General features: G+C 38.3%; 1 protein-coding gene across 5 annotated transcripts in view; it reads left to right on the forward strand.

The window, feature by feature from the left end:
• The window catches only part of Klf12 (KLF transcription factor 12), a 355,357-nt gene that overhangs the window by 107,236 nt on the left and 226,414 nt on the right, over window positions 1–21,707 (forward strand). For all 5 annotated transcript variants that reach the window (XM_090342036.1, XM_090342038.1, XM_090342035.1 and 2 more), the window contains exon 2: window positions 16,185–16,248. In XM_090342036.1, the coding sequence (XP_090198162.1) occupies window positions 16,216–16,248 (33 nt within the window). In that variant the 5' untranslated portion in view covers window positions 16,185–16,215. The remainder of the gene's footprint in view (window positions 1–16,184; window positions 16,249–21,707) is intronic.

Consider the following 21,707-nt stretch of genomic DNA (forward strand, 5'->3'; position numbering starts at 1 on the left):
GAGTCTACTTTAGTGATTGATTTCAAAAGACCATTTGTAGATTTTTCAAGGTTAGTATTATAAACATTGAGTATATTGACTTTGTTCAGTGCATTGTTTGGCCTATAAAGGGAATTTTTCTCAGGGAAGAGGAGAGGAAAGCTGTGATTTTACTTTGAAACTCAAAAGAAATGCAGATCAATTGGAACAAAATGACCAATTCTTGAAGTTGAAAGTGACATAAGTATTAATAGCCTGGTTTGTTGCACATCACAATACAATCCCACCACCATCTACTCCCCCCCAAAGAAAATAACAAGCATTTCTTAGCATGATTAGCATTTCTGTGGAAATGCATTGTATAAATTTGAAGGTTGAAGTATGGTGAAGATTGATGCTTATGAGTAAAAAATAGAAGAATTTACTTCTTTAGAAGTTAACAGCCAGCAACCTTCTGTGATGAAAGGAATGTGTATATTTTGGACAGAAATTACTCTCTAAAGAGGTCTGAAAATAGTATATGACTTGCTGGAGTGTGCGGGTGTGTTCATTTGCATACTGATTGAAGGTTCTTTTCAAATTAAAGTTGATCGACAGATTCATGTGCACACTTCATCGTTCATTGCTGATTACTAGCAGGTTGTCATCAGCTTGGTTTTCCTGAGCTAAATGCACTTGTTTTCATTTGCCATGCCCTCACTCTTTGATGAGATGCAGTTCTGTATCTGTTACCCTAGCGCCGCCCCCACCCCCATAAGTCCTTTATCAAAATGATGAATATCTGCCATTTATTTTCATGTGGGTCATGGGGCTTGGACTAACTCTAGGCCTGGGTGTTGTCTCTGAGATTTTCAGCTCAGGACTACTGCCCTACTCCTGGAGCTACAATCTCACTTCCCCCTTGGTAGATAAGAGCCTCATGGTCTTTAGTTCCCTGGCTGGCTTTGAACCGTGATCCTCAGATCTCAGCCTCCTGAGTAACTAGGATTACAGGCATGAGTCACCGTGCCTGGCATCACTGCCAATTTTTTAAATGCTATTTTGCAACCCCAGCAACTTGAGAGAATAATGAACATATACAACCAGGACTCTTACAGATCTTTGTATTTCCTTATTACTACCCTTTTTATTTTTTATGTTTCTGGTCCTGGTACTATAGTTTAAATTCAAGGTGAGTGCTGTCTAGTCCAAGTTTTCTTTGAACTGTGATTCTCACATCTTAGCTTCCTGAGTAGCGAATATTACAGATGTGAGCAATAGGCACCCTGTTTGGCCTTTAATGTTATTTAATGCCAGTTTTGAAAAGTTAACTATTGGTAAGCACAGATCATTTTTGATTAGCTTCTTCTTTTTATGAGATGGCAAATGTTCATTATCTCATTAATTCATCTCATTAATTTATTGCAATTGTTAAACATTAGGTTCAAGTTTGTACTTTTGCAGTCAAAAAAGGATTTTCTGTAATTTAGTTGTGCTTTACCCATCTGAACAGAAGGAAGAATTTTGCAAAAATTAGGATAAATTACCTTTCTGAAATTATTAACTTACTGAATGTGTTAGGGTAACAAAGTCTGGCAAGGGTCAGAAATATTGCTTTGAAATGCATTCTCAGAGCTGACTGTTGTGTGTAAAGAATACAATTCATTTGTGACCAATATATCTGGAGCTCAGAAAAAACTTTAATCTTTTACCACATACTAAAATTGGATTACTTCAGTAATATTTTGCATGTGTCAGAGGCAACTCTCTTGCGTGACTGTGGGAGGTGATGGTGTAGCGGTAGAATTTACCTGAATTATTAGAGAGGAGTCTTTAAAGGAAACACCAGAGTCAGCTGGCATCTTTAAGAATCCTAAACCTTGCTACTCATTGGGCATGTCACTTTTCTGTGTTTCCATATTTGTAAATTGAGAATAATACCACTCACCTTAGAAGGTTGTGTGCATTCAATAATGATTGTTTGAGCAGTCCTATCACCCAGCACACTGTCTTTTTGCCAATTCTGGCCTACATATTCTTCACTAATGCTGCTAATGAGAATTGACTCCTTTCCACTCACTGAAAAACTTGGATTTACTTCTGTGACTAGCAACTTTCCTTCCCTTTTCCTCCTAAGATATATTTTTATTCATCCTTGGGAATAAAATTAGAGAACTTGAAGGATCTTTGTGGCCTTATATCCCCTCTTAGCGGTTACTAGGGTTTGAACTCCGTACCTGGGTAGGGTCTTTTAGTATTTTCACTCAAGGCTGGTGCTCTACCACTTGAGCCAATTGAGAATATCTTTAAAAATATTATTTATTTAAGTTAAAATAATTTTAATTACTTACATACTCTTCAAGATTTTGTCTGATAATTTGCCACTGTTGCTAGGCTATGTGTTTATACACAGGCATGCAATTTATCTGTGTACATACTTTCATTGACTTACATTTGAATAATATTCTGAAAGATTTGATCTAATGTATCAGATGCATATAATGATCAGATGTATATTTCCATAATTAAGTATTTATTTTAATTATCAGAGTAATGTATAACAGGGTTACAGTTACATTCATCAGGTAGCAGGTGCATTACTTCTCACACATTGATAGCCTTTCTCATGTTTTTGTCCCCATTTCCCTTCTCCCACCCCCTCACAATCATCTTGTTTTCCCCCCTGTTCCCATAATTTTTTGAGTAGCTACATATGAATACGTAACCTGATTAAATAATGATTGGGAGGAAGAAGTTATTCTGTTATGAACACTTTTTTAAAAATTATAGAGTACATATAGAGCACATTGGCTCACACCTACTTGGGAGGCAGTGATTGGAAGGACTGTAATTTGAGGTTAGCCTCAGGGCAAAATTGAGACATTATCTCAACAAGCACACCCACGGGGGAGGTATATAAGGTGTATACTTGTTTTCCCAGTTGTGACAGAAAACGGAGATACGAAATTATATGTTGCTCATGTGTAGGCCCACTATTAATCTTATTATTTTAGTTTTATATATGTATAAATAGAGTCTTAATCCTGAAAGTTGCTATTCTTAAAAGTTGATATTTATATGTATAATAAATTGATAGCTGTACAGTGTATGTGATGACCCAGTTAAGATCACTCATCTCAAAAGTGCTCAGTTCTATGCTTGAGAACTGTATAAGTATTTTGTCTCGTAACAACATGCTTGAGTCTAGATAATTTGCAAAGGCAGGAATTTTATTGAGTTTATACTTTTGTAGGCTTAACGTGTGATGCTGACATCTGCTTAGCTGAGGAACCTGCTAGCTACACAAGGCTATGGCATTATGATGGGAGAGAGAGAGGTTATGTGATAACACCAGAAACCAGAGAGTGGGTGTGGACCAGTCTTCCTTATTTACAAGAACTTCTTTCTAGATACTAGTTAGGATCCCATGGAAGCTATATTAATACCTTCTAGGTGTAATTTCCCAGTGATGCAGGCATCTTCTTGCTATTGAGGATCAATCCCTGAAATATTGCGTAGACATACTCAAGCTAATCCAAACCGAAGAGAGAGCTTCCAAAGTCTTTCCTAGTAGTAATTTTGAAATATTTTAGATTATTGTTGTGCTATAGTAATCTTGCAATACTAGATCTAATCATTCCTGTCTCGCCGTAGTTTGGTATGTTATCCAATGTCATTATCTTCTCTTTCTTGCCCTTTCTAGCTGACTTCTTGTTATGACTGTTCTGTTCTCTTTGTCCTTGAGACTCACATTTTTAGCTTCCACAAATAAGTGAGAATATGTATGTCTCTGGGTGTGGCTTATTTCACTTACCATAATGACTTGCGATTTCATTCACATTGCTGAAAATGCTGGGGAAAGGATGCACTTATTCACATTGGTGGGAATGTAAATGAGCACATTCTTCTAGGAAGTAATTGCACAGTATATTTTGGAGGTTATTTTTTCAAAATGTTTTTGACATTCTTTGTCTGCTACCACTATTTTTTTTAAACTTTTTTTTTTTGCCAGTCCTGGGACTTGAACTCAAGGACCTGAGCACTGTCCTTGGACTTTCTCAAGGCTAGAGCTCTACCACTTGAGACATAGCATCATTTCCGGCCTTTTCTATGTATGTGGTACTGAGAAATTGAATCCGGGTCTTCATGCATGCTAGGCAAGCACTCTACCACTAGGCCAAACTCCCGGCCCTGCTACCATTATTTTTGAAAATCATTTTATTTTGTGGAAAGATATATGGTATACTCAAGAATTTTTTGTCCCCTATGATTAGAGTTTGTCACTAATATGTATGTAACGCCACATGCATGTACGTTACATTGCGTATTTTCATTTATATATAGAGATGTACATACATACATGCTCATACATATGAATAATAAAACTAAAACATTTGCCCTTTGATGATCACAAAAGTCAGAAATATTAAAATCATATGGAAATAGCATTATAAATGAAAAAGTTTTCTTTTGGAGAATTTTCTTTTAATTATATCTGTGTTCTTGATTATTATGTGCGATACAAATTTCTATACATAGCTATATACACATGACATCAGAGGTCAGACTCTGATAATTGTATTATTTGCCTGAAAAGAATGTTTTTATATTGGAGTTCTTCTTTTAATACTATAAGCCGGCTAGTTAAAAACAGATTAATTAATTTCCCAGGATGCCCATTCTTACCTGTGTATGTATGTGTGTGCGTATTTACATGCTTTGCTAGATGCATATGTGCATATAAATGCTTGTTCTCCAAATCAGACTTTAATTTACCACTCTCTTTTATATGTCCCTTCTATCTGAAATATCACTTACCAGCCCCCCCACACACACACCATTTCCATGACACAACTTCATGTCACTCTGAAACCTCTGGTTTCCTTCAGCTTCCATTATGCTGTGTTCTTTGACTAGAGCTTTTATGGTGATATTAAGGGTGGCATCTTGATATACGTGAAAGATTATTGGCTCAAGTCAGTGAAATGGAGATGTCAGTTTAGGACAGCTGGAGTAGCGATATCCATGATTTAATGGAATGTAAACCAACCTTCCTACTCAAACATATGATTAGTATTGAAATGGTAAATTTTTATTGTAATTCATAGAGGGTTACAGTTATATTCTCCAGATAATAGGTGCATTACTTCTCACACATTGAAACCCCTTCTCGTGTTTTTGTACACATTTCCCTCTCCCCTCCCCCATCTTGTTTTCCCCCTTCTCTTTCCTATTTCAAATAAACAAATAAATGTGTATACAATATACCAGATTACAGGGTCAGCTACTGTAATAATATGAGAATAACCAAGGGGCAACAAAAGAAATGAGAAATAACATAGTACATTAAGAACAACAGTCACACATTATAAAGCTCTTGTTTCCATATCCTGGAGGTCCTTTCTTTTAGCCTCATCCTGTATGGCCTTATGTATCTAGGGTTTGAGCTATTATAATCCTCTGCTAGAAGAGTCCAAGGTTTGTACTAGTTATTACAAATAAGGGAAATCATTGAGCCTATGTTCCTTTGGATCTGGCTTATTTCACTTAATATGATTTTCTTCCAAGTCTTTCCATTTCCTTACAAATGGGGCAATGTCGTTCTTTCTGGTGGCAGCATAGAATTCCATTGTGTGTAAGTACCACATCTTTTTGATCCAGCCATCTACTGAGGGACATCTGGGTTGGGTCTGTATCTTTGCTATAGTAAATAGTGCTGCAATGAACATCGTTGTACTAGTGGATTTAGTATGTCCTTGTTTCTGGACATTTGGGTAAATGCCCAGTAGTGGAATTGCTGGGTCATAGGGGAGCTCTATGTTTAGTCTTTTGAGGAATCACCATACTGCTTTCCAGAGTAGTTTAAAGAGTTTACACTCCCACCAACAGTGTAGAAATGATCTCTCCTGGCTACATCCCTGCCAGCATCTGTTATTATATTTCTTGATAATGGCCATTCTAACTAGAGTGAGGTGGAATTTCAGAGCTATTTTGATTTTCATTTCTTTTATGGACAGAAATGTGGAGCATTTCTTCATCTGTCTATAGGCCATTCTTATTTCCTCTTCAGAGAAGTCTCTCTTTAAGTCTTTGGCCCATCTTTTAATGGGATGATTGTTTCTTTGAAGATTAGTTTTGGAGAGATTCAATATTTTTAGCTGTTGATATATTTTAGATATGAGACCTTTGTTGTATAATTAGTGAAGATCTTCTCCCACTCTGTGGGCTTTCTATTTAACTTGCTAGCTATGACCTTTGCCATACAGAAGCTCTGCAGTTTAATGCAGTCCCATTTTTCCAAACTTTCTTTAATTTGTTGTGTTTCTGGGCCTTTATTAAGAAAGTTTTGACCTGTGCCAAGGAGACCCAGTGTATCTCTGATTCCTAAAAGGTAGAAGATTTTATTATTATTTTAGTTATTTATATCTGGCTCACCTTTGCTTATTGTAAACTTTGTCAAATCAGGTATGATTTTTCATGTTCTTGGTACTGTTGTATAGATGACTTGTATGGTATGTGTGTGTGGTGGGGAGTATCTGCATGTGGGTGCCCAAATGGGGCCTTGAACGCAGGACCTTGAACTCTTGCCTCGGTTTTTCTGTTCAAGGTTGGTGTTCTACCCCTTGATTCCAGCTCCATTTCAACCCGCAAAAGGCTGGTTCATCAGAGGTAAGAGTCTCTCAGAATTCTTCCAGGAATTGGATTTTGAGCTTGATCCTAAAGTCAATCTCCTGAGTTGGATAGAATTCCACAGGTGAACTACTGGCATCAGGCTTATGTGTTAGCTTTTAAAGCAGTTTTAGCTTTGGGGTTTATGGTTTAGCTCCTGAGTTTCTTTTATGAGATAGCTTAATAAATTGTTTTCCTCTCTAAACATGTATTTCAAGATTTTCGATTTTTTATTTTGCTATGAGAGGAGCATATGGGCAAGGGTCCATGTTGCAGTCCATGAATGCTTGGCATTGGGAAATATTAATTGGTTATGTATGTATTATGATAGATGACTATTACGGACAAATTATGAGCTCCATAGGATAAGAAGAATACCGTTGTACACACATTGATGAACTCAGCCAGTCCACGAAGTGCATTAATAATATCAAGCTCTCTCATTTTTGTCTCATTGGATCAAAAATGTCAGTGAACAAATCATTCAGTTTTCTGAGCCATCTTTCAAATTTCATTACAAATCTGCCTTTGTTAAGACATCCTTGACTTCAGATGTGTGAAGAGTTAGACCATAAATGTATCCTAAAAATATTTCCTCTTATATTTTCTAATGATTGCTAAATATTTCAAGAATGGAAATTTCATTTAAATGTCAACTATAATTAGGCATGCGCCATTTGTTGTTCTGCTCAGGTTTTACAGCTTGATGGAATGTTTTCCCCTTAATGTAATAAATATTTGTTTTATTTCATGTGAATTAATTCGAAAGTGGATAAGAGCAACACATTTTAATCAACTATTGTGATGGACTGGAAAATAAATTTGTCCCCTTCACAAACTTGTTTACTATGGATCTGAATGTGGTGATCTTGCTTATCATTAGTAGATTAAGCATGCAAGGCAGTAATTAATCAGAAAGCCAAGTACACAGATTGCATACCGAGTGAGGAACTTGTCTTCAGTATGGCATGAGTCGGTAGTGTATACAATTTAAAACTACCCTCCTCCCTTGTGCCAATTGAAGTGTTATTATGTAAGCATGGTAAATATAAGTAGATTGTTTTCACTTGCTTTCAGAATTTTTATTTTGCTTTTCTATGCATAAGCTGCACTACATTTTACTATGGGAAAATGGGTAACCTTTCCACAAGCTTCAAAAAATATCTCAAAGATTTTTAACATCTTTCAAATTATGGCTGAAAGCTCACCCTGATAGCAGGATTAAGATAAATTCCTCTCAGTGTCCGCCTATGCCTCTGCACTCCTGTGTGGTCAGAATGTATTTTGTGGGGGCAACTGGCAGAATGTAGTAATGCATATGATAGTACTTACATATTTAGCTGCTAGCACAGATGTATTTTGTTACAACTTAAATCACATAAATTAGACATAAAGGCAAAAATATGTCCAATTAAAAAAAATCATTTTTAAGTAGCTTTCATTCAACATGTCAGTTTCTAAGTGCAATGCATCCCAGCCAGTGTCTCCCCTTTTATCTTTCTTTCCCTATCTTTCCCAACCCTATTCATCCCCTCAATTTTTCTAGTTCTATTTTCATCTCTCTTTGACTCCACTCTGGCCTCACAATACTTGTTCAACCTTCTTGATATTCATTTTATTAAACTGTAAGTTTTTGAAAGAATTCTCACCAGTTAGAAAGCTCCCCAGCCTTTACTATACTTTAATGTGTTTGTGTATATGTGCATATAGCCTTGTGCATATTTACATATATATTGTAATTTAGGTCTAACTTCCACAAAGGCACAATGTAATCATCTTTTCAATCGGTTGCTTAACAAAACAGATTTTTACCTAGCAGTGCCAACAAAGTGGCTGGCTATTATCTTTGACTATAAGTGTATCATAAATTATTTTTCTAGCTGTTATATTGAACACAATATGTGGGAAAAATGTCCCATTCATTTGCTGCAATTATTTTCTTTTAGGGGAGCTTATTTGTTCTGTGGATGCATAGGATGATGTGCTATCTGGGAATGGAAGCTGAGGACAGATTACAGGAGTAATTTGCATGTCAGGCCCTGCTTTACCCCTCTCCCTTTTGCTCACCCAGCTAGTTCTCTTCTTAAATGAGTGCTCTAGATAGAACCCTCATTCTCAGTTGTGAATTTCTTTCTATGTAATTATTGACATTTTTTCCTAATAGCAAAGAATTTCTAACTGGAAACATCATTTCAAGGAAACCTGGAAGAGGAAAGAAGAAACCAGGATTTGCAAATTAGAATTTCATCAGTTTATATGACATTAGAATTCTATGACCTTTGAATTTCATTTCTCCCATGATATTCTCTTGATGGATCTCCCATGATATTCATAGTATGAAATTGTAGGGTGGAAATTATGTTTCCTTTGTACTTGTGGTCATTCCTATTAAAATTTTTGCAACTGTGATTTGTTGTTGTCATATTCAGGAAGTGAGACATGTTTTAAGGTGGATCATAATTTTCACTTCTCAGGAAAGCTTAAGTGGAAAGGAGAGTTTGAGGTGTTACAGGTGGGAAGCCATTAATGGAATGCCTACCATGGCCTTCTAGTTTATGGATATGTAATAGACCTGGTCTTTGCCAAGATTATGACATTTACATTATGAAAAAGGATGACTGTACTTGTTCAACAAAGATCTAGCCCAGAAAAACAAAACTCCTAAACTCCCCCTCTACGAAGTATTAAAGCAGATGTTTCCTCTGTCTGCTTTTATACATGACCTTTCCTGTAAGGGCACAAGACTTTCAGAAAGCAGAACATCCATCCATCCACTCATGTCACATTCTCAGCTTCTGAGGCTATTAGGATTCCTGCACTTTCATGTCCTGCCACCTGGATTGCCTGATGAGCCAGAGGAGATGGAGTCAAATGTCTTTCTGTGTGTGATTATAACGTATGTCCCCATTGATGTTTCACAACTTACTCTGAACTTAGGATATTTGTACCCACAATGGACTAAAGATCATCTTCTCCCTCTTACAAGAGGTATTTCTAGTATAGAAAGGATTTGCTGATTTGTAGTTACAGTGTGTGTTCAAAGGTATCTGAACTATAGTTTGCTTCTCTAGTGAGTGACATGTGCTCAGTGGCAATCTACATCTCTTTTTATTTTACTTTTTTTTTAATTTTCAGCAGTCAGGTGTGTCATGATGTACAAGTTCAGAGGAAATGCCTTAGGTGTCACCTCTCACTTAGCAGTGAGCATGCTGCTTTGTATCTTTAGGTTTCCTTCACTTTAAGTCAAAATAGCTGTGCAGACATAGCACTTAGAGTTAGATTTATCTCCAGAAATATTTAGATTAACCTTCAAATATTTGAGTTCCCCAAAGAGTTCCCTGTGACAGATGAAACCGAAATAACTTTAAATGGAAGAAGAAATCAACTTAGAATGGTAGAAGCCTTGGTATGGAGTACAAGGCAATCTGGAGGCCTGCTGTGCTTTCCTCTTCTCCTTTTTATCAGGACTGGAAACCACAAGGTCACAAGTCATGAAGCAGTGATGTGTAAGGTTGATTCTAAGAGACAGTATCCCAAAAGGGACTGTTACAGCAGCACTAGCACTTAATTTGCAAGAAACACAAGAACATTAATTTTGTTGCAGAGGATGGAATACCCTGACTACTTAGATGTCCATAAAGATCTAAAACCCATTTCTTTTTCTGTATTTAAATATACAGAGGGATTTCCAGAACAATTAGCAACAATGTAATTTTTGAACCTGAAGTTATTATATATATATATGTATGTATGTTTTTGAATAGTATTATCATGTTCACTGGAATTTGAATTCATCCTCTCATGTTTCTTAGGCAGGTAATTCTGTCTAACTTGAGGAATGACCTAGTCCTTTCATCTTCAGTTGTTGTTTGAATAGTGTCACAAAATTTGCCCAGGCTGGCCTTGGATTCTCCTTTGTATACCGCTCGCCTATCTGCAGTTTCTCCTGAAGCTGCCATTCCCTGCTTACTTGTTGAAATGTGACTGTGCTCATTTTCTCAGGAGGCTGGCCTCTACCCAGAATCCTCCTAATCTTCCACCCAAGTAGCTGCTAGAATTCTAGGTCCCTTGTGGCCAGTCGTGAAGTACTTAAGTGTATTCAACAATAACCTCTGAAGATAGAGAATCTAAGAGCATTTTGGTTTTGTGTTGATAGTAAACAACCCGGTACCATGGAATGACTGTCCCTTAAGGTTGTTATTCCAGGGTTTCCTTATTTGTCAACGTGGGTATCATCCATTCTCATGAAAGCCAGGATCGTTTCTATTGTCTTAGGTATACTGTCTTCTAATTCTAATGAAGCTTTCATGGTCCTGTGGAGACATTTTTAAGAGGTGAGGATTAAAAGTGAAAAATCATTCTCTATTCCTATAGCCACTAAACAGTTATTTTCAGCTAGAATTTTTTTCACCCTCCCTAAAAGCACATGTATTTACTCATAATTCTAAATCATAGCATTTTTTATTTAAAAGCAGATTTGAAATCTTTCCAAAATGTAAGTTGATGCCATTTCTTATTTCTCATGTCTTTTTTTTTTTTTTTTTTTTTGGTGGGTCGTGGGGCTTGAACTCGGCCTGAGCCATGTCCCTGAGCTCTTCAGCTTAAGGCTATCATCCTACTCTTGAGCCAAGCCTCACTTCCCATTTTCTAGACGTTAGTTGGAGACAAGAGTCTCAGGTCCTTTTGTGCCCAGGCTGGCTTTGAACCTTGATCCTCAGACCTCAGCCTCCTGAGTAGCTAGGATTATAGGCGTGAGCCACCACGCACAGCACTTCTCTTGTTTTCTACACCTACACCAATGTCATATTTTTTCTGCTGCTCTGCAACTAGAGTTGAGAATATTTGGAAAGGAGACCCATGACAGGTGTGCTGAGTGTGGTAATGAGGTCACTGGCCTTTGAATCATCTGTGCTTTGAGAAGAGTTACTAGATGACTTCAGAAATGTATTTGGCAGAGCTGAGTTCATTTAATTTGGAGATGGATACGATATTAACTGTTACTGGAAATACCCAGTTTTTCTATTTGCTATCATGGTTTTGGTTTGATGGCAATTTGGTAGCAACCTAAAACATGTATAAAGTTGGGGTTTCATCATTTAAATATTTCAGCCATTGATTGAAAGACTGATAGTTCATATGTGCATAGCCAGTTAAGATTTTAGAGATGACTGTGTAAATATTTTCCCAGTTAGTGTAGACCAGGGAGATTGAGCAGAAGTGATCCCCATTCATATCTGTAGAGAAAAACATTGAGGGCCGGGAGTTTGGCCTAGTGGTAGAATACTTGCCTAGCATGCATGGAGACCAGGTTCGATTCCTTGGTACCACATACATAGAAAAAAAGCTGGAAGTGGTGCTGTGGCTCAAGTGGTAGAGCTCTGGCCTTGAGAAAGTCCAAGGACAATGCTTAGGCCCTGAGTTCAAGCCCCAGGACTGGCCAAAAAATGAAAGAACGAAAGAAATAAAGAAAAACATTGAGCCTTGATGCTATTGAATGAGTCTTTTTAAGATCCCACAGTAAGGAAAGGGTAGGGGATGTAAGGTGTTGGCTGTCACGCCTTGAAATTGTTTCCATTTTCCTGACTTTTTATGCTAGTTAAGCTTATGCTTCTTAAAGTATGCAGGTAGTCTAAGGAGCCAGATAAAGGGTGAGAAATGGATCTTGAACTTTGCCTTAGGTGTTGAGTTAGGTTCAAAGCAGAAATTAGTCTTGTACCAGACTCTCTCCACTTTTAAAATTGGGTGATTGTGGGGCCAGGAGGACTATGCAACAGCATTTGGGACTAAAATAGCAGCTTCCTAAGGACCTTGACATTATCTCACTCGACACATTGGGCACAGACTAGGTCTCTGATCAAGTTCTCCATGGTCAAGTGGATTTTGAAGAGTTCATGGGTTCATCTACAGAACGAGCTTCAAAAAGAAATTCTAGGGATATCTTCAGACTCAAAAGCTGTAAAAATAAGTGAACTTGTGTTGTGCATAGTTCACATAATTTAATGTTTCATTTATTGACTAATTGTCCCTGAGATACAGATATGTAATTAAAGCCTAATTTACTTAGGTAGTAAATTTGGAAGATTTTCTTCATTCGATTTTTTTGGTTCTATTTTCAGTTTTAGCTTCAGTCATTCATACTACACATGGTGATTGATCTGTTTAAATTTGTTTGACCCTCTGCTATATATTGGGAGGCGGAGGCAAGAATGGCATTATGGGGTCTCTTTCTTTTCGTGATAGAGATGGAATTTTCACAGCTGAGAAGAATGGTGTAAGATGAAGTTGCCTGGCTGAGGAGTTGGCTTTGGTGGGATCTATAGCTAGAGTCCTTTGCTGGTCCCCACTCAGATAGTTGTGTCTAGGGGGAGTCACATTTTTCTGGTTTCATGCAGGTCTTGTCTGGGCTAGTAGAGGTCCCTGGTTCATAGAGGACTTACATGGAAAGATGTTGACATATTATTGACACTAAAACTTAAGGAGCAAATAATGATATATTGCTGCATTTTTAGATAAAGCATCAATGTTGGTAAAAACTATAAGAAAAATCAATCTGTATTTTATAGATAAAGCATCAAGTGGTAGAGCTCTAGCCTTGAGAAAGCCCAAGGACAGTGCTCAGACCCTGAGTTCAAGCCTCAGGACTGGCCAAGAAAAAAAAAGGATCAATGTTGGTAAAACCATGAGAAAATCATGTCATAGTTGTCTCTGCACATGTGAAAAGAGTTGGTGCCAGGTATTTGTGGATTCCAAAATCTGAGGTGGTTTAAATCTATTTCATATCTGTATCTAACCTGTCCTGCGTTTTAAATCATTTTCACATACCCTGCAGTGCAGAATACCATGCAGATGTTGCATGGAGAGATGTTAGATTACGTGTTCAGAGAAAAGTGAAAAAGTCTCAAGTTTGTGTGCATATTCAGGACAGATAAAAAAATGTGTGTGTGTGTGTGTGTGTGTGTGTGTGTGTGTGTGTGTGTGTGGCTGGACCTCAAACCTGATACCTAATGCTTTTGCTCGTTGGCTAGTGCTCTGTTATCCCTAAACCTTGCTTCCAACCTGAAATTTGTTTTTCTTTGATTTTTTTTTATTTGTGGTTAGTTGAAATCTGTGGGTAAGGATCTCACTAGTGATTGAGGGCTGATTGTATATTAAAATATGAAAAGCTTAACAAGTTGGATATGTATTGAAACACAATGTGAGTTAAAGGTCAGTATTAATGTAACTTGTGCATTCTTCTGCTGTCCCGGACTTCTTCAGCTCAAGGCTACTGCCCTACCCCTGGGCCTGGGCGTTGTCCCTGACCTTAGCTCAAGGCTACCATCCTACCCTTGAGCCAACTCCCACTTACAGTTTTCTAGAGGTTAATTGGAGATAAGAGTCTCAGGTCCTTTTATGCCTGGCCTGGCTTTGAACCTTGATCCTCAGATCTCAGCCTTCTGTGTAGCTAGGACTACAGGTGTGAGCCTTCACACCTAGCAAGGGTCAGATATATTTAGAAGGGGAAACTAGATGTTTTTTCATGAAATTTGGTGTTTTAGATGACTTCTTTTTGTTACTGCTTGTTTGTTTGCTTTGATTTCAGGACTTTCATTAGAGCATGTCCTCCCCCTCCCTTTTCTTTAGCTGGTTTTCAGATAGAATCTCACTTTTTTTTTTTTTTTTTTGCCAAGGTTGGCCTCAAACTGTGGTCCTTCTCATTTTGATCTCCTAAATAGTTGGGATTATAAGCATGAGGTACTAGGCTAGCTGTTTCTTAGATTGAATTTTAAAACTCTTCAGAGGATACTGAATTGTGGTTTCATAAAGTTAATACAGACGAATTGTACTATGAATTCAAGAGAATATTTCTTGACTGTTAGTTACTGTAATATTGATATGTCACATTTATTTTATTTTTTTCTTTTTGTTGGTCCTACAGCTTGGACTCAGGGCCAGAGTGCTGTCCCTGAACTCTTGTTCAAGTCTAATGCTCTACCACTTTGAGCCACAGATCCACTACTGGTGTTTGAGTGGCTAATTGGCAATAAAAATCTCATAGGAGACTTTTCTGCCTGGGCTGAGATCTCTCCTGAGATCTGTTTCCTGAGTAGCTAGAATTACAGGCATGAACCACTGGTGCCTGGTCACATTGATATTTTTGGTAGCATGCTACAAGGAAGGTATATTTTGAGGAGAGAGAGGGAAGGAAAACCAACACTGCTGTGTTCGACCCAAGGCCTGGTGGATGAGTAAGTTCTGGTTCTGTTAAGCTATATGGAATCACAGGAGACCATGCCTACTGATACAGTGCATAGACATTGACACAGAATGGGTGCCCCTAAGAACTTCCAAGGCGTGGTTCCTCTTGAGTGTAATTCCAAACCAAAATAGGGAAAGGCAACTGTGCCTAAGAAGCAGGCTTCACTTGAATGCCAAAGAAAATTTGCGTCATGAAATGGAAATTCTGAAGCAAGTTCTATAATGCCAAGCTATTAAATGCACTTGTAAGCTATATCCCATATGGAACTAATAGTCTGCTGAAATCAGAATTCTGCAGTCCAGGAATATTTAATTATATCTGGTGAAATATAAGTGATCCTGGAAATTTGAGACACATGACAAACCCTATCCATACTGACTTAAACTTCTTTTTACAAGTTCTAATAATAGTTTAGAAAATTTACTTGTGTATTTGCCAACACAGGGCTATCAAAATATAATCATATTAATTATTTTGTACATTTTATAACCTGGGCACTAAAGACCTTGAGACTCTTATCTCCAGTTAATCACTAAAAAAGAGAAGTGGGGCTGTACCTTTAGGAGTTGGGCAGTAGCCTTGAGCTGAATTGCTCTAGGTTAATGCCCAGGCCCAGAGTTCTAGTCCCATGACTCACTCCCCTTCCGTTCCCCCAAAAAATCTTAGTTGCTCAAAGAAAATGGAGCTAAATTGTTTCAGTTTGAGTATTTGTGATGTCTTATTCATGTAGTGTATTCACACATAAGCTAAGTTTGGCATATTCTCTTTTTTTCTGTGTCATTTTTCATTTCTCTCTCGCCTAAGACTCTTGCCATTTTATGCCTAAAATACTTCTATGGTGTCACAGCTGGCATTCTTTCCTCTGTTCTCTCATTCTTGCCTCCAATCCTAGACCTTTACTTCTGAGCCTGGACACTGTCCCTAAGGCCCTTTTGCCCAAGGCTAGCACTCTACTTCTTGAACCTCAGTGCCATTTCCAGTTTTTCAGTAGTTAATTAGAGATTGAGTCTCATGGACTTTCCTGCCTGAGCTGGCTTCTAGATCTCAGCCTCCTGAAGAAGTAGGATTACAGACTCGAGCCAATGATGTCTATGAGTTCATGCCTGCCTTTTGCTTGCTTCAAAGCTGTCAAAGAACAATCAATAATAAAAAATCTACTACGTTTGGCTATTTTTACTTTTTTCACTTCATTCATCATCAGCTTCATTATTCATTAGCTCTACAATTAAGAATTTGCTTCCCTCTTTCTACAACAGAAGATAATTGTCAACTTGTAGAATTTAAACTTATCCTAACTTTTGGCGTGTTTGTCTTGCAGGATCAATGTGACTCCAGAATCAAATGGATGAATGAATAGCCCTATGAAAAGAAAAACAACAAAGGTTAGTTATTCAAGCTGTGTAATTGCATTGCAAGTGTTACCAAGTAGAAAAAGTTCCATTGGGAAGTTAAGCTCATTAAAGCATTTCTTTGTCCGACTAAATGAGATACTGGTTGATTCTGATAAACATGCATCTATCTGTAAAATGTCATTTTTCTTTTGTAATTCCCTAAATCTAAAGATATGGGCAGCTCTCAAGTGTAACTGTGATTCTTTTCTAGGGCTTTAATGTTGTAGATTTCATATAATGATTGAATAGTATCACATGCTATTGCAAAAAAAGGGAGAGTAGAGGGAATGAATAGAACTGTGGTGGGGGGGTGAATTAGTTCATCATGTATATGTAATCATGTATATCACATGTATATCTCTGCATATCACCATGCAAATTTGTATTTCTGTTAATGAAAGATAAAATAATAAATGCATATTAAAGAAAATCATGGGCTAGGAGTTTGGCTTAGTGGTACAGTGCTTTGCCTAGCATGCATGAAGACCCTCGGTACCACATATATAGAAAAGCTGGAAGTGGTGCTGTAGCTCAAATGGCAGAGTGCTACCCTTGAGGAAAAAGCCCAAGGACAGTGCTCAGCCTCTGAGTTCAAGCCCCAGGACTGGCAAAAAAAAAAAAAAAAAAAAGAAAAAAAAATCATAGCTGGGTACTAGGGGCTCACATCTGTAACCCTGTACTCAAGAGGCTGAGATCTGAGGATAGCATTTGGGAGCCAGCCTGGGCAGGAAAGTCCATGAGACTCTTCTCTCAGCCTAACCAGAAAACTGGAAGTGGACCTGTGGCTCAATTTGTAGAGTGCTTGAGCAAAAAAGCTCAAGGTCAGTGCTCAGACCCCGAATTCAAGCCCCATGATTGCCTCCTCCCCTCTCTCTCCAAAAAAATTCATTAGAGAAATGGAAAACTACTTGTTGACACCTGATGACTAGAACTAATAAAAAGCCAGACAACATTGTTTAATAAACACTAGCTCTTTCAAAAACTCTAAAAGCCATACAGCATTCTGTGTGGTTGCTTTCCTCTTTGTCCTGTGTGTTCCTGTAGTCTCAGCTCTCTCTCTGGGGAAACTGAGAGACCCCAGGAGCGTGTGACTTTGCTCCCTTAGAGACCTAGCCAGTTCCCAAATGCAGGAGGCAGAACTTTGTGAATAAGGCAGTAATGTTTCTGGGCATTGTTTTATTTGTAGTAGTTGTTTGTGCTCTTCTTGTACCTCATAGTTGATAAAATATAAATATCATAGATAGATGTAAAAATCATAGGCAATACTAGGGAAATTATATATATATTCTTTAAAGTTTTTATGTTGGGCAGGTCTGGTGCAGAGGAATGTGCTCCTGACTGCACAACACATATAATATCTGGATTCTTTCCCCACTTACTCTCATGTCACATTGAGTCTTTCTCCCAGCCTGATAGTTACTTACAAGTGAATTTTCTTTACTGTGTCTCCCACTTGAAATCACTGCCTTCTATCCTTGCTGCTAGCATTTCTGCTATCTATCTATCTATTTATTTATTTATTTATTTATTTATTGGGTCATGGAGTTTGAACTATGGGCTTGGGTGCTGTCCCTGAGCTTTTAAACTCAAGGCTACCACCCTACCCCTGGGCCTGGGCATTGTCCCTGAGCTCTTCAACTCAAGGCTGTCACCATACCCACTTCACATTTTCTAGTGATTAATTGGAGATAGGAGTCTAATGGCCTTTTGTGCCCAGGCTGGCTTTGAACTGAGATCCACACATCTCAGCCCTCTGTGTAGCTAGCATGTCTGCTTTCTATTGCTTGTCCCTGCCATGGGTTCAGTAGGATTACTATTAGTAAAGAGATGGGAAAACTAAAAGGGGCCTGGAAATGGTTTCTCTTTATGATCTTGGTGTTGTCTGCGGGGATGCATTTGCTTTGTAAGGTCAAGTGTTCTGCATCCTTTTCTCTGGGTGTTCCTCATGTTCTAGTATGCCTCCTGGCTAGGGGAACAGATGACTGGAAACCTCATTTGTGATGTTGAACTAGCCTCTTGGTGTAAATACTGTGGTTGACTTCAGTGGTTTATTTATTAACTTGCTTGCAAGATTCCTTAAAATTTAACAATTGACATTTATGAGCTGGAGGTGAGCTAGCTCAGCACATCCGGGTGATTCTGTTTACAAAGTAAAGTCAACATTATGTGTTCCTTAATGTTAGTGGGGCTAAAATAACGAATTTGTCTTGCTTCATCATTGTATCTATTGGAAAATGCTCTGCACTGATTATCATACCAAACACTTGCAGCCCTCTCCTAACTATATAGTGTTGATATAGTTACTGCCTTGCTTACCTTCAGTGGTCAATTTATTTAAATTTATTATGTTCCAAGAATCTGGGTTAGCTTTGTAAAGTTATAATGTTACTACTAATGTCAATTGATAATGATGATGTCAGGGACAATCAGGTTGTTAATAGGGGCAACTATAGTGTATTTATTATGTGTGAATCTCTCTCTCCACTCACTGCCTCTCTCCCTTCCTGCCTCTCTCTCCTTCTCGGTCTCCCTCCATCTTTCCCTTTCTTCTTTTGCGTACCAACCTTTTTTTTGTGTGTCAGCACTACAGCTTAAACTCAGAGCTTTGACACTATTCCACCATTTTTTTTCTTTTTTTGCTCAGAGTTGGCACTCTACTAATTTAACTATAACTCTACTTCTGATCCTGTAAGTGTGTGTGTGTGTGTGTGTGTGTGTGTGTGTGTGTGTGTGTGTGTGGTTAATTGGTACCTCATAGACTTTCCTGCCTGGTCTGGCTTCAAACCAGAATCTAGTCAGAACTAGCTTCCTGATTGGCTAGGCTTAAAGGTGTGATTCTTTCTAAAAATCACACCTTACAGTTCATTACTTAAGAGTTCCAGCACCTTCACTTAATGTGTTTGTCTCATTGAGAATTTTTTTTAAATAATTTTTAAAATTTAGTTGCAGTTTCCTTAGAACAGGATAATGCATTGATGCTTCATTGTAAGTCTGCTTTAATCACTTTTTTTTTTTTTTTGGGGTGCGTCATGGGGCTTGAACTTTGGGCCTGGGCACTGTTCCGGAGCTTTTCAGCTCAAGGCCAGCACTCTAACCATGGGGCTGGGTGTTGTCCTTGAGCTCTTCAGCCCAAAGCTACCACTCTACCCCTGGAAGCACAGCCCCACTTCAGGTTTTCTAGTGATTCATTGGAGATAAGAGTCTCATGGTCTTTTGTGCCTGGGCTGGCTTTGAACTGTAGTCCTCAGATTTCAGCCTCCTGAGTAGCTAGGATTACAGGCATGAGCCACGTCTTCAGGCCCGCTGCTGTTTTAACAAAGTCTGATTCATAGAGAACATAGTAGAGCCTGAAATTTTATGTTTTTTGGTTGTTTGGGGTTATTGGTGATACTACTAGCATTTGAACTCAGCACCTGTTACTTGTAGCCACCAGTCTCCAGTCCTGGGTTTTGCTGGTTATTTTTGATATGAGGTCTCAATTTTTCTGCCTGGGCTAGCCTCCAAATGCCATCCTTCTACTACACCCCTCTCAAGTGGAGGTTTAAACCTCCATCAACAGAAAAGAAATTAACATAGTCTGCTAAAGTTAAAGGGATATGATTATGACTCATGCCACTCTCAGAGCTTTGTATCTTGGTAGCAGTAATAAAATCTTGCTGAGAGCCACAGAGTATCATGTTAGATTTTAAAGTAGAAATAATCAACGTGAGATTTACAACTTCTTTTTTGTGGGTCATGGGGCTTGAACTAGGCCTGGACATTGTCCCTGAGCTCCTCAGCTCAAGGCTACTGCCATACCCCTAGGCCTGGGTGTTTCCCTGAGCTCTTCAGCTCAAGACTACAGCCCTACCCTTGAGCAAAGCCCCACTTCCCATTTTCTAGAGGCTAATCAGAGATAAGAGTCTCAGGTCCTTTTGTGCTGGGGCTGGCTTTGAACCTTAATCCTCAGATCTCAGCCTCCTGAGTAGCTAGGATTAGAGGTGTGTGCCACCATGCCTGTCTGAGATTTATCAAATTTTTATTGAGTCCAAAAGTCTGAGGGACTGGGAGTTTAGCATGCTTAGCATGCATGAAGACCCGGATTTGATTCCTTAGTATCACATACATAGAAAAATCTGGAAATGGTGCTGTGGCTCAAGTGGTAGAGCTCTAGCCTTGAGAAAGCCCAAGGACAGTATCTACTTTTTACAAATTTTTAAAAATATTTTTTTATTGTAATTAATAGAAGGGTTACTTTATATACGCCAGATAGAAGGTGCATTACTTCACATACATTGCTACCTCTATTCATGTTTTTGTCCCCATTTCCCTCATCTTGTTTTCCCCCTTCCCTATCCTATTTCAAATAACCAATAAACCTGTATATGGTATATCAGATATCAAGGTAAGATACTATAACAATATGAGATAACCAAGAGACAACAAAGAGATGAGAAATAACATAGTACATTAAGCACAACAATCACACATTATATGGCTCTCATTTCTATATCCTGGAGGTCTTTTCATTTTGCCTCATCCTATCTGTCCTTATGTATCTAGGTTTTACCCTAGGCTTTTTTTTTTTGCCAGTCCTGGGGCATGATCTCAGGGCCTGAGCTTTGTCCTTGGGCTTTTTCCTTAAGGCTAGCACTCTGCCATTTGAGCCACAGCACCATTTCTGTTTTATTCTGTTTGTTACCAAGGAATCAAACTCCGGTCTTCCTGCATGCTAGGCAAGTAATCTACCACTAGACCAAACTCCCGACCCTGCCCTATTTCTTTACCTGCTTTTTGATTTTTTTTTTATATTTGTGTCAGTCACTAGTGGCTCATTCCTATAATGATCTCAGTAGGCTGAGATCTGAGGATTTAAGTTCAAAGCCAGCCTGAGTTGAAATGTCTGAGATTCCATTTCCAGTTCCCCAGCAGAAATGCTAGATGGGAAGTATGGCCCAATTGGTAGAGCTCCAATTAAGAGCAAAATGCTAAGCAAGAAAACAGATTTCCATTTAAATCCTGCTACCCTCCCCTTCCACACACACACACACTCACTCCATTTGCATTAGGTTCTTTCCTTTATGCAGTTTGATTGTAGTTTAATTTTTCTTTTTACCATGTGTCATTAGAAAACATCAGATAAATTTCAAAAATTTTTCCATGCCTTCTTGTTCACAAGTAGCCTAAAGCCTGGGGACATAATTCTAATGCATGCCAGCAGTTGCTGTCACTGTGTGAATGGAAGTGTTTTGTGGACCTGGCTTCTGCCTTTGCTTCCTCAATTTTCCTTGCCGTTTTATGTGTTTTCTTAGTGCTTCTCAGCAGCTGGCTTGGAGCAGATGTTCAGAACATATACATGCCAACACATCAGACCAGTTTGTCAGAGTTGACATTAAAACTGTTGCTCTGTGATTACATCTGATAAACATTTTAAACCACCCAACATTTTTAGTGGGGGTGATTTTGTGTGT

This window comes from Megascapheus bottae, chromosome 11 (assembly GCF_031878675.1).
Source record: "Megascapheus bottae isolate mThoBot1 chromosome 11, mThoBot2.hap1, whole genome shotgun sequence".
Taxonomy (NCBI): domain Eukaryota; kingdom Metazoa; phylum Chordata; class Mammalia; order Rodentia; family Geomyidae; genus Megascapheus; species Megascapheus bottae.